This window comes from Odocoileus virginianus, unplaced genomic scaffold (assembly GCF_023699985.2).
Source record: "Odocoileus virginianus isolate 20LAN1187 ecotype Illinois unplaced genomic scaffold, Ovbor_1.2 Unplaced_Scaffold_8, whole genome shotgun sequence".
NCBI classification, from domain to species: Eukaryota; Metazoa; Chordata; class Mammalia; order Artiodactyla; family Cervidae; genus Odocoileus; species Odocoileus virginianus.
The window spans coordinates 242,113-261,391 of NW_027224270.1; the positions used below are offsets into that span (position 1 = coordinate 242,113).

General features: G+C 38.2%; 1 protein-coding gene across 1 annotated transcript in view; it reads left to right on the plus strand.

Moving 5' to 3' along the window:
- The window catches only part of FER (FER tyrosine kinase), a 418,591-nt gene that overhangs the window by 200,774 nt on the left and 198,538 nt on the right, over positions 1-19,279 (plus strand). The window contains exon 21 of the mRNA XM_070462680.1: positions 5,747-5,869. Within this exon, the coding sequence (XP_070318781.1) occupies positions 5,747-5,869 (123 nt within the window). The remainder of the gene's footprint in view (positions 1-5,746; positions 5,870-19,279) is intronic.

The window sequence follows — 19,279 nt, forward strand, 5'->3', positions numbered from 1 at the left end:
AGGGCAAAGGCTAATAGAGTTTTGCCAAGAGAACACACTGGTCATAGCAAACACCCTCTTCCAAAAACACAAGAGACAACTCTACACATGGACATCACCAGATGGTCAATATGGAAATCAGGCTGATTATATTCTTTGCAGCTGAAGATAGAGAACCTCCATACAGCAGGAAAAATAAGACCTGGAGCTGAGTGTGGCTCAGATCATGAACTCCTTATTACCAAATTCAGACTTAAACTGAAAAAAGTAGGGAAACCATAGGCAGAGTGATTGACAGAGTGCCTGAAGAACTATGAATGGAGGTTCATAACATTGCAGGAGGTGGTGATCAAAACCATCCCCAAGAAAAAAGAAATGCAAGAGGGCAAAGTGGTGGGCTTACATATAGCTGAGAGAAGAAGTGAAGCAAAAAGCAAGGGAGAAAGGGAAAGATGTACCCATTTGAATGCAGAGTTCCAGAGATAGCAAGGAGAAATAAGATCTTTTAAATGGACAGTGTAAAGAAGTAAAGGAAATCAACAGAATGGAAAAGATTGGAGATCTTTTCAAGAAAATTGGAGATACCAAGGGAACATTTCATCCAAGGATGGACATGATAAAGAAAAAAATGGTAAGGATCGAACAGAAACAGAAGAGATTAAGAAGATGTGGCAAGGATACACAGAAGAACTATAGAAGAAAGGTCTTTAATGACCCAGATAGCCAGGATGGTGCGGTCACTCACCTAGAGCCAGACATCCTGGAGTGTGAAGTCGAGTGGCCACAGGAAGCACTACTGTGAACAGAGCTAGTGGAGGTGACGGAATTCAGGTCGGGTGACTGAAATCCTGAAAGATGTTGCTGTTGACGTGCTGCATCTAGTATGTTATCAAATTTGGGAAGCTTAGCAATGACCACAGCCCTGGGAGTGGTCAGTTTTCATTCCAATCCCAAAGAAGGGCAATGCCAAAGAATGTTCAGCTTGCCATATAATTGTGCTCATTTCACATTGTAGTAAGGTTGTACACCAGATCCTTCAGGATAGGCTTCACTAGTGCGTGAACCGAGAACTTTCAGGTGTAGAAGCTGCATTTACAAAAGGCAGAGGAACCAGAGGTCAAATTGCCAGCATTCGTTAGATCATAGAGAAAGCAAGGGGGTTCCAGAAAAACAGCGACTTTTGCTTCAGTCACTACAGGAAAGCCTTTGACACACAACAAACTGTGGAAAATCCTTAAAGAGGTGGGAATACCAGACCACCTGACCTGCCTCCTGAGAAACCTGTATGCGGGTCAGGAAGCAACAATTAGAACTGGACATGGAACAACAGACTGGATCCAAATTGGGAACAGAGTATGTCAAGGTAGTGTATTGTCACCCTGCTTATTTAACTTTTATGCAGAGCACATCATGAGAAATGCCAGGCTCGATGAATCAGAAATTGGAATCAAGATTGCTTGGAAAATATCGACAACTTCAGATATGTAGATGATACCACTCTAATGGCAATAGTTAAGAGGAATAGGGTGAAAGAGGAGAGTGAAAAAGCTGACTTAACATTTACAAAATTTATATCTTGCCATCTTGTTTGACAACTTCCAATTTGCCTGGATTCATGGACCTAAAATTCCAGAATCCTATGCAGTATTGCTCTTTACAGGCTCTGACTTAGCTTCTATCACCAGTCACATCCACAACTGGGTGTTGTTTTTGCTTTGGCTGTGTCTCTTCATTCTTTCTGGAGTTATTTCTCCACTGATCTCCAGTAGCATACTAGGCACCTACCAACCTGGGAAGTTCATCTTTTGTCTTATCTTTTTGCCATACTGTTCATGGGGTTCTCAAGGCAAGAATGCTGAAGTGATTTGCCATTTCCTTCTTCAGTGGACCACATTTTGTCAGAAGTCTCCACCATGACCTGAGATGTTAGGTCCATGAATCAAGGCCAATTGGAAGTGGTCAAACAGGAGATGGCAAGAGTGAATGTTGACATTTTAGGAATCAGCGAACTAAAATGGACTGGAATGGGTGAATTTAATTCAGATGACCACTATATCTACTACTGTGGGCAAGAATCCCTTAGAAGAAATGGAGTAGCCCTCACAGTCAAAAAAAGAGTCTGAAATGCAGTACTTGGATGCAATCTCAAAAACGACAGAATGATCTCTGTTTGTTTCCAAGGCAAACCATTCAGTATCACAGTAATCCAAGTCTATGCCCCAACCAGTAATGCTGAAGAAGCTGAAGTTGAACGGTTCTATGAAGACCTACAAGACCTTCTAGAACTAACACCCAAAAAAGATGTCCTTTTCATTATAGGGGACTGGAATGCAAAAGTAGGAAGTCAAGAAACACCTGGAGTAACAGGCAAATTTGGCCTTGAAGTACAGAATGAAGCAGGGCAAAGGCTTAATAGAGTTTTGCCAAGAGAGCACACTGGTCATAGCAAACACCCTCTTCCAACAAGGCAAGAGAAGACTCTACACATAGACATCACCAGATGGTCAACACTGGAATCAGATTGATTATATTCTTTGCAGTCAAAGTTGGACAAACTATACAGTCAGCAAAAACAAGACTGGGAGCTGACTGTGGCTGAGGTCATGAACTCCTATTGCCAAATTCAGATTAAAATTGAAGAAAGTAGGGACAGCCACTAGACCATTCAGCTATGACCTAAATCAAATCCCTTATGACTATACAGTGGAAGTGACAAATAGATTCAAGGGATTAGATCTGATAGATAGAGTGCCTGAAGAACTATGGATGGAGGTTCATGACATTGTACAGGAGGCAGTGATCAAGACCATCCCAAGAAAAAGAAATGCAAAAAGGCAAAATGGTTGTCTGAGGAGGCCTTACAAATAGCTGTGAAAAGAAGAGAAGCGAAAGGCAAAGGAGAAAAGGAAAGATACACCCATTTGAATGCAGAGTTCCAAAGAATAGCAAGGAGATAAGAAAGCCTTCTTCAGTGATCAGTGCAAAGAAACAGAGGAAAACAATAGAATGGGAAAGACTAGAGATCTTTTCAAGAAAATTAGAGATACCAAGGGAACATTTCATGCAAAGATGGGCTCAATAAAGGACAGAAATGGTAGGGACCTAACAGAAGCAGAAGATATTAAAAAGAGGTGGCAAGAATACACAGAAGAACTGTACAAAAAAGATCTTCACGACCCAGATAATCATGATGGTGTGATCACTCACCTAGAGCCAGACATCCTGGAATGTGAAGTCAAGTGGGCCTTAGGAAGCATCACTATGAACAAAGCTAGTGGAGATGATGGGATTCCAGTTGAGCTATTTCAAATCCTGAAAGATGATGCTGTGAAAGTGCTGCACTCAATATGCCAGCAAATCTGGAAAACTCAGCAGTGGCCACAGGACTGGAAAAGGTCAGTTTTCATTCCAATCCTAAAGAATGCTCAAACTACCACACAATTGCACTCATCTCACACGCTAGTAAAGTAATGCTCAAAATTCTCCAAGCCAGGCTTCAGCAATACGTGAACTGTGAACTTCCAGATGTTCAAGCTGGTTTTAGAAAAGGCAGAGATTAGATTGATCAGAGATCAAATTGCCACCATCCGTTGGATCATTGAGAAAGCAAGAGAGTTTCAGAAAAACATTTACTTCTGCTTTATTGACTATGCCAAAGCCTTTCACTGTGTGGATCACCACAAACTGTGGAAAACTCTTAAAGAGATGGGAATACCAGACCACCTGACCTGCCTCTTGAGAAATCTGTGTGCAGGTCAGGAAGCAACAGTTAGAACTGGACATGAAACAACAGACTGGTTCCAAATAGGAAAAGGAGTACGTTGAGGCTGTATATTGTCACCCTGCTTATCTAACTTATATGCAGAGTACATCATGAGAAACGCTTATCTGGATGAAGCACAAGCTGGAATCAAGATTGCTGGGAGAAATATCAATAACCTGAGAAGTGCAGATGACACCAACCTTATGGCAGAAAATGAAGAAGAACTAAAGAGCCTCTTAATGAAAGTGAAAGAGGAGAGTGAAAAAGTTGGTTTAAAGCTCAACACCCAGAAAACTAAAATCATGGCATCTGATCCCATCACTTCATGTCAGATAGCTGGGGATACAGTGACAGACTTTATTTTGGGGGCTCTAAAATCACTGCAGATGGTTACTGCAGCTTTGAAATTAAAAGACACTTTCTCCTTGGTAGAAAAGTCATGACCAACTTGGACAGCACATTAAAAAGCAGAGACATTACTTTCCAACAAAAGTGTGTCTAGTCAAAGCTATGGTTTTTCCAGTGGTCATGTATGGATGTGAGACTTGGACTATAAAGAGAGCTCAGCAAGGAAGAATTGATGCTTTTGAACTGTGGTCTGGAGAAGACTCTTGAGAGTCCCTTGGACTGCAAGGAGATCCAACCAGTCCATCCTAAAGGAAATCAACCCTGAATATTCTTTGGAAGGACTGATGGTGAAGCTGAAGCTCCAATACTTTGGCCACCTGATGCGAAGAACTGACTCCTTGGTAAAGACCCTGATTCTGGGAGAGGTTAAAGGCGGGAGAAGAGGATGACAGAGGATGGTTGGATGGCATCACCAACTCAATGGACACAAGTTTGAGTAAAGTCCAGTAGTTGGTGATGGACAGGGAGGCCTGGCATGCTGGAGTTCATGGGGTCGCAAAGAGTCAGACACAACTCAGCAACTGAACTGACTGAATTTTATATTGTACAAATTGTGTCTGAGTTTTTTTATCCTTTAGCTGGAAAAATTCAAGAATGTAAATAATACCCAAATTTGGAGAGTTCTGAAATTTCTTGTTTCTTACCATAGGATTTTTAAAAAATGGAACACATTTTTATCCATATTTATGCATGTCTACATGTGAGCTCTTTGTGAATAATCAGATGGGAGCCTTTGTTACATGACACTGTATCGTAATGCTCCTTTCATTCAAAAATAGACCCAATAAGATACTTTTTCTTTGCTAAATTTATTGCCATCAGTTCATTCATAAGATTAGTAACAGATGTGTCTTTTTGAAGATAGAGGAAAGAGGTCTTGACAGAGTTTGGGAAAATGCTACTAACTTAATGTGTGGAAATCACAAGTGCGAGGTGTGATTATGCTGATATGTACAGATTTGTCTTGCTGCATTTTCTCTATCAAGTGTATGTGAAAGACTGTATGGCTTTCCTTTTTTCTTTTTTGACTGTGTGGATTTATGACAGAATAATACATCAATAACCCAAGTACAGAAAAATCAACTCATACTGTATTGGTGAAAGGGAAATAAGTGTTCATCAGAGGTATCCTTAAAATATTATTATATTGGATATACTTCCGCAGACTTTTGACATTATTTTTGATCTTGAAAGCTTTATCAAATGAAACACATATGCAAACATACGTACACACATTTCTTGTTCCTTAAATGTATCCTGTGTTTTATTTCCTTTGGTTATTATTTTAGCAAAATGCATTCCAGGTCTGTAAATTTTTCTTTTCTTCTTTTTTTTTTTTAAACAATCTGAATTACATTTAATCATTTATGAAAATTAGTTTCTTGATGCAAAGGTTAGTTTTTAGCGTGTTGCAATATCATTTCTCTTTATTTTTACTGTCTTAACCATTTTTAAGTGTATTATAATTCAGTAGTGTTAAGTATCTTCACATGGTTGTACAACAATAGATTTTCTTAAATGCAACTTTATTGATGAATTGTAGTGTTGCTTAAGCAAAGTCTTCATGATTATTATTCTTTATTTTTCTTTCTCCAGAATATGTATCGTTTTGAAGGCACTGGGTTTTCAAATATTCCTCAACTTATAGACCATCACTATACAACAAAACAGGTCATCACTAAGAAGTCAGGTGTAATTCTGCTGAATCCTATTCCTAAGGTAGGTGCTTACATTCAGTTTTTTTTAACAAAAGAAATAAGAAAAGACTGCTTCATGAATTATGTCCCACACTAAATAAAGTTCTTAGGTTATGTATAAGTTTGGAAACAAATATAGTTAAAACATGGCATTTCCTTGGTTTTTCTTAGATGGCAGATGGGTTGTCTTTTTATTCAGTGTTTGCTAGGTTACAAATGGCCTGTCTTTTTTCTTTTTCCTTTCCAGTGTTTCTTGAAAGACTTGAGGCTTTCCTTCACACTGTAAGGTTCAAACTTTAAAATGTTTAGTTTATAAAAGATTCTGAGATGTAGATGTCAAAGAAAATGTCCAGCAATTGAGTTAATTAGAATTTTACTTTTTGATGTTAAGTGTATGATATATTGTAAGACACTGGAATTTTTAAAAGCTGTGTTACTCCTCTCAGGGCAGTAAATCATAGCTTCACTGTAGAGTCAGGTAGCTGGGTGAGAGATTGTTCTCGGTCATTGTTACCTCTAAGATCTATCACAGAGCAGATTGCATTTATGTGCTTTAAGCGATCTGTGAGGTAGTCAGTGGGTTGAGGAAGGCTTGTGTTTTTAAGGTGAAGCCTGTGGCACCTGGACTGGGGGGAACAGTGGAGCCAGCCTAGCTTCTGAGCAGTTTTAATGGTCCAGGAATTGACTCGGGGTCAACAGGAGCCCCTTTCCTTAGGGGTCCATCTCATATGAAGAACAATGTAGAAATAGGGAAGTCCTAAAACCTGGGAGGTTAATATTTGCTGATTTGAAATTTGCATATCCAGGGATGACTTGTAATATGAAGCAAGTGTTATTCTCAAGAATGCTAGCATGTAATCTAAATTCACCTAAAATTTTAAAAATTTAAAAAACGGTTGTTATATTTCCCTTTGTTAGCCTGGCACGTAGTGTCTGTGTTTGTACTTGTATATGTCTCACTCACTCTTTAGTTTAACATTCCACTCACAGAAGATTTTAAAGTCAGTTGCTAAACATTAATTTGGTGGCTAAAGAGTTGTCCTTTTTGCATAATTTTCTAGAATTATGAGTTTGGCTCATTCTTTGTTAGTGTTTTTCCATTCACTTTTGTAAAACGCTATAAAAATTCTCCTTTAGTCTGGAACACGTTGTCATATTTTTTCTCTAGTTAAAAAAGGTCTATTAATATTTCATCTTTCATCGATGAAAGATGAAAGACATTGATAACTGCTGTCTGCTCTCATGGCTTTATTTACTATTAATACATCAGTGACTTGCAAATTTATGTTTCCAGCTCAGATATATATCTTTCCCAAATCTAAAATTTTTCTACTTTTCACCTAAAACTGAATTTATCACATTTAACTCCAAAATTTGTTCTTCCTTTATAGTAAATGGTATCACCAAATACCCAGCTGCTTAAACCATAAATCTAGGGGTCCTTTGACAGCTCTTCACCACTGCCTTGCTCCAGCACTTTAAGTGACAGGAGTTTTGTATACTTAATTGTACATGTGAAAGTATGAACTCAATTCCGGTATATCAAAGCCAGCCTAGTGTTTGCATTGTCTACTTGCTTAGCCAAGTCTAAATTGAGAGATCAAAGCCCTAAAAGAGGCACACACAGAAAAAAATGCTTATCTGGCCTTGGATAGGAATATATAAGTAAAGCTGTATCCCTCATAATATGAAATATTCCATGAAATGATCCTGGAGAAATGGAGTGGATTCTCTGGACTGTTACATGGCCAATTATTCTCTTCATTTCAGACTCCCAACTCTGGCTGTGGAGCCAATTATCCCAGCATTTTATAGCCTTAGTTATGAAAATAACTATACTGAAAGCTATAAAAGATTAAGGGGCTACGTATGATTGTTTTATGAGGTAGAAATTTGAAGTTAATCTAGTTGACTGTTAACCTGATCTAAAGTACTGATATTTGAAATATGCAAGTTATTACCTAAATTTATGGTAAATATTATTATGCACTTGATTTAAAGAATCATATCACTCTTTTAAAAGAAAATCACAAAACAGGGTTATGAGAGCAGATAATTTTCAATCATGAGTGGGGAACAAATTGATATGGATTTTATTATTCTGGTCTTATCTGTTATGTATCTTCTTTTGGAAAGTTATTTGTTGTCTTATAAATGGAATCTCCTGATTTAATTTGTATAAGAAGTTAATGTCTTTGACCATATAATGTGCTATAAAACATCTAATTTCCATCTTGCCACACTTCATTTTTAGCCTACATAAAGAATGCTATTTTGGTCTCAGTATAATTTCTCTTTATAGCACCTTACGCCTCTCTCCGTTTGTTTCTTTCTCACTCATGAGGATATACGTGTGCATCATATGCCTGAGTAGAGGACACGGTGACCAGGGTAATTTCTCTCTTATTCCCAGGGGCACACGAAACTAGACAGCCTGAGTTAGAGAAGCGAACTTTCTCATGGTGATGAAGTGAACCGATGTTCCACCCACCCATCCCTGACTCTGCCCTGGCTGTCGTTTCCTCCTCTGCCTCCCAAAGCCTGTGGGAAGGTATGGGGTGAGGGAGGTGTCCCACACGGGTTACTGATCCTAGTCATCATCATCATGTTAGCAGCACGGTGGGACGCACAGGGCCTGTTCTTTCCTCAGCTCAGACTCTGTTCAAATGTCACTTCATCAGGGAGGTCTTTTCTGACTACTGCGTGTGAAATAACACCTTACCCCCTTATGTCTCTCTCTCCTCCTCAGTTTCTCTCTGTTACTGTTCTTTTTACCTGCCATCATACTATAGGATGTGTTTTTGGTTGTCTATCTCCCGGAAGAGAAATGTAAGTTCTCTAAGGGCCGGAATTGCATTTAATAATCAGTGCAAACAGTGCCTAAAACATTGCTGGCTAGTATGTGCTCAGTTGCCCAGTCGTGTCTGACTCCTTCCGACCCTGTAGACTGTAGGCCGCCAGGCTCCTCTGTCTGTGGGATTCTCCAGGCAAGAGTACTGGAGAGGGTTGCCATTTCCTTCTCCAGCCAGCTAGTAGATGTTCAGTAATTATCTGTTGAAGAATTGAATTCACTGAGCAACTGCTAGAAGCCAGGTGCTTCCAAGCTTCTTATATGCCTTAACTGTACATATTCCCATGAAATAAATATTGTTATTAACCCCACACAATTATGAATTAGAAACTGAAGCTTACAATGGTGAATCACTTGCACAAAACAACACAGCTGTCGGCATAGTTGAGATATTCAACCCATCTTCTTAACTGCTATCTGTCTAGGCAGTAGAGTCTAAATTTTAGAGGCTGTAGGGAATAACATGTTCATTTTACGGGACATGTGTGTGAGCTTCATGGAAAGGAAGTATCTTTGGTTGCACAAAACATTAAATTGGAAAAATCTTTACCACAGCAAAAACTATAGGTCTCTATAAAAAGAAAATTATTAGACAGTAATATTGGGTGACAGAGTTGGAATTTAAGGTATAGTAGAGATGTTGTAAGATATAGGTAAGGAAGACATCTAGTTCACCTTTAACATTTAGAAGTCTGGCTTGTGAAGCTTAATATTTCTTTAGATTTAGCTCTATAAAATTTTTTTTCTTCCTGAATGGAAGTTAAAGTTCATGATTAAGTTCAGGCCAAGTTAGGCAGTGAGCCGTGAAGTTGAACCTTTAAGTAAATGACTTGCCTGCCAGCTTAAATCAAGTAATTGTGGCTTTTTAATCAGAATTTTGTACAGTATGCCAGAATATTAGAAGCAGATTTTTGTGGCAAGAGTAAACCTGTGACTGAAATTAACATGTCGAGAGGTGACTGATTTCTGGTGATGGCTTCTCCGACAGATGCATGCCCACAGAGAGCAGAGGGGAGAGCTTGCTTTTCATTGAGGTGCTCCGTTCATTCTGTAAGGTTTCAGACCACTGGAGACTGTTCATTTTACCTTATACTTGAGTCATATAGTTACTTCTTCTGATACTTACCAGACACCTTGTTTATTATAAAAGGACTTAACTCAAGAAAAGTCCATTTTTCTCTGTAGATTTTGGAAACTATAAAATACCATATACTTCCCTGTTCAAAAACTTTCTTTAACAGGACAAACAGAACCGAAGGCACATTTGGAAGATTTTAAATTATGAAGGAAAAATTGTATTCATAGAGTGTATAGTCTGTTAATAACACTCCAGTTCTATTATTTTATTAAATATTTTCAACAACTGTGAACTGAGGATTAGTATTATCCCCATTATTAAGTGAGGAAACTCAGAAATTATAATTAATCTAAACCACATTTCTCATAAATTTCAGAGTGGTAACGTGAAAATGATTATGTTCTATTCATCATTTTTTACTACAACCCTAGCTAGCATAAGTTATAATCTATAGTCTTCGTAACGTCAATAGTTAAGGAAGAAATTCTTTCTGTAGTTCAGTATTCTAGCAGTAGTGTGTACCAGTGAACTTGACAGTTACGGTCCCATCTAGTATGAAAATTAGTCTAACAAGAACTATAATAGCATGTGGTACTCGGGGAAATACAGATAATATTTGAATATTTACCCTTCATTTTGCATAGTTTGGAAAGTCAAATTAAGTTTGGATTTTAGGTTTGTTCCATTTAATGAAATAACATAACCTTGTCATAGAATATATAACACATAGACTGACTTTCAGCTTTTTATCTCAAAATTTACCGGCAGGTATTGTGAGGAAGAGCAATGCTGGACTCAAAAAATTAATAGACCTTGGCTGCTGTTGCTAAGTCGCTTCAGTTGTGTCCGACTCTGTGCTACCCCATAGATGGCAGCCCACCAGGCTCCCCCATCCCTGGGATTCTCCAGGCAAGAACGCTGGAGTGGGTTGCCATTTTCTTCTCCAGTGCATGAAAGTGAAAAATGAAAGTGAAAAGTGAAAGTGAAGTCGCTCAGTTGTGTCTGACTCTTTGCGACCCCATGGACTGCAGCCTACCAGGCTCCTCCATCCATGGGATTTTCCAGGCGAGAGTACTGGAGTGGGGTGCCATTGCCTTCTCCAGTAGACCTTGGAGGCCACTAATGATTCTTATGTGATGTCTCAAAAGAATTTCATGCATGTGTCTACCTCAGACTTTCTTAAATCTCATATTTTTAGTCTGAGGAGCAAGGTTTTTGGTAGATAAGAATATTCTTTCTATCTACCATATAAACAGATGGAAGGGTGATGAAATAGTCAGATGGGGGCTGAGAGATTAGAAGAAACGTATTAAAGTTTTTTTTAATGTAGATTAAAGGATAGGATTTGTTGTTTACAGCACAAACGTTGCCTGGAGTGTATCATTTCATCATTTAAAAATATTTACAAAATCTGTGCATGTGGACCCTGGGAAAGAGAAGGTGTTAGCCTCTCAGTCGTGTCTGACTCTTTGCGACCCCATGGACTGTAGCACGCCAGACTCCTTCTGTCCATGGAATTGTCCAGGCAAGAATATTGGAGTGAGTAGCTATTCTTTTCTGCAGGAGATCTTCCCGATCCAGAGATGGAACTCAGGGCTCCTGCACTGCAGGTGGGTTCTTTGCTCTCTGAGCCACTGGAGAAGCCCAAGAAGCATGCAGAGATGCACACAGAGAGTGTGTAGAAGGGTTTCTAGTGTGAGCATGGCTACATAACAACATTTTGTCCCTGTTACTGTGGTAACCATAGAACAATAACAACAAAAAGTGTAAAAAAAGTAAAACAAAAAGGTATAAACTGCACTTTTCACGAAACTAGGAGCTATATATTATCCACAGACTTTAAAAAGTGCATGTTTAGGTAGCCAAAAGCTCCTTAGCTTAGGCAAAAGTTGTATAGCACAAAGGTGGGAAAAGAGATGATCAAAGAACCAAGTTGCTCTAGGTCTTATTAAGCTCTAGCAGAAATACCTGTTGAAAGGAAAGAACTCTAAATTTCTGTATTCTTTGCTTGCATCAATGAATTCAAGACATGTGTGGGGAAAATAAAATTTTTCATATAGCTAAGTCATGCAGACAAAACTGCACTTGGAGGAAAATTCATTACCTTAAAAAATTAACATTGATAAAACAAAAAGAATGAAATAAATGAGTTAAACATCTAATTCAAAAAATTAAGAGGAAAAAAACACCACAATTAAAAGGAAAGCAAGAGAAAGGAATTAAGAAAGGTAAAAGCATAAAGGAATAAGTTAAAACAAAATATAAAAAATAAAAAACTATATATGTATATATATAATAACTGCTTTTTACAAAAATCAAAAGAAAATTAAAATACTTGCTAATTTATTCAAGAAAACACATACCACACGGGGTTAATATCTAAAATATGAAGAATCTCTAGAAATGAATGCTACCCTGGTGGCTGAGATGGTAAAGAATCCGCCTGCAAGGCGAGAGACCTGGGTTTGATCCCTAGATTGGAAAGATCCCCTGGAGAAGGGCGTGGCAACCCACTCCAGTATTCTTTTCTGGAGAATTCCATGAACAGAGAAGCCTGGTGGGTTACAGCCTATCAGAAAAAGACAGTCAAAAAGTAAAATTAGCAATGAGCATGAATGGATAGTTCAAAAAATGAAAATACAAATGGCTGTTAAAATATGACAGATGATTATATTACTCGGAATAAAGGAGTATTAAAACTAGGACGAGATGTCGTGTTTTTACCTAGCAGATTGGCATAAACTCAGTTTGACAATTTACTCTCTTGGCAACGATGTACAGATAAAAACGCTTAGATAATTTGGAGATGGGGATTCAAATTAGAAAAACCTCTCTTGGGCTTCCCTGTGGCTCAGATGGTAGAGAACCGCCTGCAGTGTGGGAGACCTGGGTTTGATCGCTGGGTTGAGAAGATCCCCTTGGAGAAGGGAAAGGCTACCCACTCCAGTATTCTTGCCTGGAAAATCCCATGGACAGAGGAGCCTGGTTGGCTACAGCTGATGGAGTCCCAAAGAGTTGGACGTGACTAAGCGCATACATTGTAGAAGGCAATGTAGCACAATCTATAAAAATTATAAAATGTATCTAACTTTGACTTAGCCATAGACTTCTGCAACTTATCCTTTAGTTATATATGTGTATGTATATACACATACACTTAAATCAGTATAAGGTTATTCACTGCAGCATTTATAGTATCAGGAAATTGGAAGTAATTCAAATGTTCTTTAATGGGAGTCTGGTTAAATCGATTACTGTACCCCATCCAGTGTAATACCGTGAATGAGAAAGCATTTATATACTGGTTGGAGAGAGTTCCAAGATACAGAAGCAGTGTTTCTAAAATTCTTTTTTCCCATAATGCATAGAAATTGCACATTATATTGAGACCCAGGACATACCGAGTTGGAAATGTTGGTATGGATGTGTGTTCATAATTGAGAGAGATTTTATGAAACTTTTTATATTTCTTAACATGATGCATTCTATTAAGAATGCATCCAAAAAGTCGACATCCAAAAAGTTGATTTTTTTGAATCTCAATTTGAAAAATATTTGTATAAAGGATTTTTAAAGTAACAATATGTGAATTTAGAAGAACATACAGCCTAGGAATGATTCACAGAGAAATGTGGGCTTGAAGTAGGTCTCGAGGATAGGCCAAAAGACTAGGGAAATTGTTTGGGGTTATGGTGAGGGACTGGAGGAGGGCGTGGCAACCCACTCCAGGATTCTTGCCTGGAGCACCCTGTGGACAGAAGAGCCTGGTGGGCCACGGTCCATGAGGTCGCAAAGAGTCAAGCATGACTGGGAACTATCACTCATCCAGCCTTTTAAATTATTTATTGGCACATTTATAAAATCAGTAAATCAATTTTGATTTTACTGTGCTTCACAAAGAGCTTGTGTAGCCATATCCAAATTATATTTCAGTGAATAATGTCAAAATATATATAGAAAAAATATCAATACCAGGAAAAAATAATCAGTAGTGGAAATTTAACAGCAGTAAATAAAATACAAAATGCAGTTTTGTTTTGTTATTAAATATAAAAACCCAGAGACTCTTGTTAGAGTAGTCTGCTAAAATCAAAGAATAAAAGAACTAGGTGAAATTTCAAGATTAGACAGTTCATTCCCTATTATTTTACAAGTGAGGTAATAATCTCTAAGGCAAGTAGCTCATGCTCAAAGTCACAGAACAACTAAATGTTAAAGTCAGATTTCCAGGTTCCTTTCAGTAAAAGTATATTTCTTATTAAATTGCATGTTGTTGGTCTCATCATTGTACATTTTATTGGAAAGAACATATAGTTTAGCTTGTATCCAGCTCACAGAAAGGCTGGCATATGTAACCAGAAATTTAAATTTTCAAAACAACAGTTATAGTCCCTGGAAGAGCAAATATTTGAAACAGATATGATTAATGAAATTATTAACAGGATGGTCAATCTAGGAAGAATATTACTTGTTCACCAAATTATTACATGAAAGGATGTAAGGAATTAACTTCATTTTTATTGACCTATTTTATTCTACACAGAGCATATCACCTAAGCTGTACAATAAAATTTTATCTTCATTTTATGAAATACCAATAATTAATTGTCTATATTTGTTTAAAATAGTTAAGATCTACATATGCTGTGCTCCTTGCTCAAATCAAACATCTAGTAAATAATAGGTGATTTGAATGTGGTTTTGTCTGATTAGAAGTTTAATCTTAAATTGTTATAGTTGATGCTTGAGATAAAATAACTTGAATTAAGAAAAGGATATTTTATATATTTTAATAAAATGTATGGTTTTTAACTAACAAGCAAAATGTAGTTTCTTAAAGACCTATAATAATTTCCGTGTTGAGCTTGAAATTTAACTATAAGTTATTGTAGAAAAAGTTAACTAGTGTCATGGTTAGAGAGGAGGAAGGATATTAATTTGTTTAAAGTAAAGTTTTACTACCAATAAGTTCTAAAGGAAATTTCTCCATTGGGATTTTAGATGTTGCAATGTCCTTAAAAATGTTTCTGCAGAAGTTTAAGGACAGATTGCATAGATTTTTGCTTTTAGTGTCCTTTCATAATAACCAGGGGCATAATATTAAGTTGTATTTTATACAATGCAATGAAACACATTCTGCATTGACATTTTTTGTCTGTTTTCAGTTTCTGCTGAATAGAATAATAGAATTCGAGGATCCGGATTTATAGTCAAGATAGTAATAAAGTTATCATTAAATGCCGTAGAAATTTAAACAAGTACCAGAATACCAAAAGATCACACATATGATATTTACAAATCTCTTTCTTAATTATATACCTGAACAATTTAAATTTAGCCAAGTTGGTAGAAGATCCACACACTGAGTGCAAAATATCTTAACATGGAATGAGGTATTGTTGAAGTGTTGTTTTCATTCATACTTTGCCCTTAATGGGGGAAAAGAAAAGAGCACTCAATATATTGCCAATAATTGATCATTCAAAATTTTGTAAATTTTCTGGATAACTTAATGGAGGTTACCATGTCTTTTACTGTCTTACTTTTCAAGTCTTGAGCTTAGACACTGAGAATATATTTAATTGTTCTGAAACCCCAGAATACAATGGATTTAAGATAGTGAGATCTGGAAAGCAAGGTAAGTCTGTACTAAGAAGAAGACAGAGGCATTCCGATGCAGAGTATTTTTTATTAATTGCTTTATTTTAATTAGAGGATGATGACTTTGCAGCATTGTGACGGTCTTTGCCATGGGTGGCGTGCGTCGGCCACAGGTGTACGCTGCCCCCCACCTCCCTCCGCACCCCGCCCCGCTGGGGGTCCCAGAGCACCAGCTTCGGGTGCCCTGCCTCCTGCATGGGACTTGCACCGGCCACCTCTTTCACATATGGTCATGTACAGGTTTCAGCGCTGTTCTCTCAGATCACCCCACCCTCACCTTCTCCCACTGAGTCCGAAAGTCTGTTCTTTACATCCATGTCTCAGTGCAGCCTGTTCTTAACGTTGGGACTTGTCTGATTCAAAGCGGGAGAGACGTGGTGGGCAGGGTAGGAGGGACGAATGAGAGGTGGTCAGGAGTGAGGCAGGTGAGCTGGTAAGGAGACAGGCAGAGAGAACAGATGGGGCCTGCTCTGCCTCCGAGCCGGGTCAGTCTCTTGACTTACATGCTCGCTTTTCCCTATAACCACTCTCTGTGTGTGCCCTTGGAGCCTGCAGCCCGCAGAAACTTCTGAGGTGGAAAACCTCTGATGGTGGTCTGTCATTTCCACCTTGCTGTTAGTCAGTTTTAGTTAATATATGTATTTACTATTCCATCCATAACTGCTCCCTTATAAGCAAAATGAGGGCTCCCCTGGTGGCTCAGCTGGTAAAGAATCCGCCTGCAGTGCGGGAGACCTGGGTTCAGTCCCTGGGTTGGGAAGATCTGCCAGTGAAGGGAAAGGCTGCCCAGTCCAGGGTTCTGGCCTGGAGAATCCCGTGGACTCTACCGTCCATGGGGCTGCAAAGAGTTGGGCACGCCTGAGCAGCTCTCCCTTCCGTCCACTAGTCCATGAACATGTCCTCCCCCTCTGGGTCTGCCCCTCTGTGCAGCAGGCATGGCGCTCAGGTACCGCCTGCTGCTACTGCCCGTGTGCAGTCTGACGTCCCCACGCGGTAGGAAGCTCCATGGGAGCAAGGGGGTGGTTTGCTCATCCTTCATGTGTCTTACCCCATCTGATGCATCATTCACCAAATATCTGTTGTTATTTTTGAGAAAATCTGGACACTTAATAAATGCTTGATAAATATTTGAAAAAATCTGTAACTTAAAGATATTAATATTCTGTTTTTATAGAAAATATAAAAATGTTAGCATAGTTTAGATTTATGAATGAGATTCCTTTGGAAATGGCACACTTCCTTTCAGTTCTTTTTGTATAATAGCTTTTTTGTTATATTTTTCATTTCCTTCTATATTGTGTTATATTAGAAGTTGCTTTTTCATATAGTTATTTTTCCCTTGTAAATTTCATAAATACTTTTAAGGACAGATAGGAAGTATTTTTAATGTTCTCTTATTTAGCTTATATGTATTTTATACTACTGTGAACTGTATATGATTGGTTTCATAAAATTCATTGGACACCTCAATGAGATTTCTCTTTGATATTAACTTTAAAATAGTGAAGCAATCTTGTATAATATTTAGTATTTCTTGTTTGCAAACTATTGTCCTGTATTAACCCATTTCAGAAGTGAAAATGAAATACCAGAATTGACATTGCTTGTTTTCACTTTTTAGAAAAGCCACTAATCATTCTTTATGGTATTAGCTAAATCAGTGCTCCCTTCTGCTGCGTTGTCCTTGAGGGAACAATTTAATTGTGCCACAAAAGACTTGTCCCACATCCTACTTTACAGCGACTAAATATGCATGCCGAGAATTTTAATGACTTGAAAATAATAGGATTTAAATTAGAAAGACCAAGGACATTAAAAAGATACCTTCAAGTGATTTTTTAAAATGGAAAGCCTTGTTCGTATATAAGCCTTAGAGAAAATGAAACTTTAAGGTTTTCTTTCTGTTACTTATATAACAACTGGCATACATTAAGACTATACCAAAAATTAAGGTCTTATAAGAGAAATACCCATGCTGGGAAATAATAATCTAGTAGACATCCTTGAGTCTTGATTGATAACTATTTAAAACCAACAAAGATCAGTTACAGCTTCTCTCTCTGTTAGTAATAAAAGACCGTCATGTTCAAGTCATGGCCTTCACTGTTTTGTGGTTTTATTATTGGAAATATTTTGTAATGGTGAACTCAAGAGGTATGATTTTACTAATACTTTCTAGTAATGCTATGTTCTCTTTTAAATAATAAATCTGTGTCTTTTTCTGCCCCTAGAATAATTTCAGTTGGTGACTAAAAGAGTAATTTTTTAATGTCTGTAACACTGGACTGTGAGAGAGTCAATAGTTTGAAAAGTCTTTTCTAGAAATAGCTTCTAAAAAAAAATGTCCTCCATTCCTCTTGCGATCTTGAAACTAGGGTTTCTGGAAGGTCATCAGTGTTATCTAAAGTAAATAGGTCAAACTTTTCTAGGAATTCATAGGTTTTAAGCATGTCTCTTTAATTAGCATTCAATAAATGTGTATTGTGTCTATCTTATAATAGAAATTATATTAGCTACTGGTTTATCCCCAAAGAAATTAGAGTCTGGTTGGGAAGACAGACAAGTAAATAAGAATTATGACTGAGGTGCTAAACCTTATTCTGGAGGAAATTTATGGTCTCTTTAGAGGACATAAGAGGGGCCTCTTACCTTGACAGTTCAGGAACGCTTCCAAGAGTTGTGCAGGATGACTGAGAGTATGCTGTGAGGAGCCTGCAGAACATAGTGTTTGAAACAAAGCAGCTGATCTTGGGGTGAGGGATTCTGTGCAATACTGAAGATACAAGCATTCCAGTTTGTACACCTGCAGTGGAGAATATACTCGCAGTCAGGGAGGAAGGGAGAATAAACACGGTGGGCAAAGTAATGTCTCCTCACGTGTGTCTGTGTCCTGATCCCCAGAACCTGTGGATGTGTTCTGTCACATAGCAAAAGGGACTTTGTAGATATGATGATGTCCAGCATCTTGAGATGAAGAAATGATTGTGTGTCATCCAGGTGGGCCCCGTGTCATCACAAAGATCCTTCTAAGGCAGAGAGGGAGCAGAGAGTCAGAGACAGAGAAGTGCAGCTCTAAGAGGATTGTTTGGAGTCATATGTCTAAGCGACAAGGAAGGCAGGCAGTCTCTGCAGACTGGAACAGGTGAGGAAAGGATTCTCCTCTGGAGTTTCCAGAAGGAATGGAGCTCTGCCAACACCTTGATTTCAGCCCCAGGAAGCCCCTTTCAGGCTTCTGAGCTCCAGAATTGCAGGATAAGTTTGTGTTGCTTTAAGCCACTGTGTTTATGATCATTTTTTAACATCAGATTAGAAAACTAACACTCAAAGTGAGATTGGAGAGATCCAGAGGCGTCAAGCAGTCACTACTTCATGCTGGAGGATCTGGTCTTTGGTCTTGGGGGCAATATGAAGTTTTGAATTGTTTTATTGTGGGAAAACATCAAGATCAGATAGATCATATGCTTCACTGTAGAAACCTGTTAGTGAGTGATTGACAGATGGGATTTCAAAGTTGGGATGCATGTAAAACATAGGGATGGGATTTGAACAATGATTGGGTGTTTGTGGAGGTATTGAAGATTGGGTGAAACTGCAGATGATTAGCTTAGTTACACTTCGGAGTCAACAAGACTTGTCAAAGAACATGGGTGAGAGAGAGGTTTCAGGGATTACTTTCAGGTTTGTAATTTCAGCCACTCGGGGGTGATGTTGTAGACCGAGGTGTGGTCATAAACGAGATTTAGGGGGAAATTTCAGGCATGTTGAGTGTGAAGTGTATGTGGCACTTCCAGATAGAAGGTCCCTAAGGAGATTGGTATATGTATTTAGAATTTTGGAGCAAT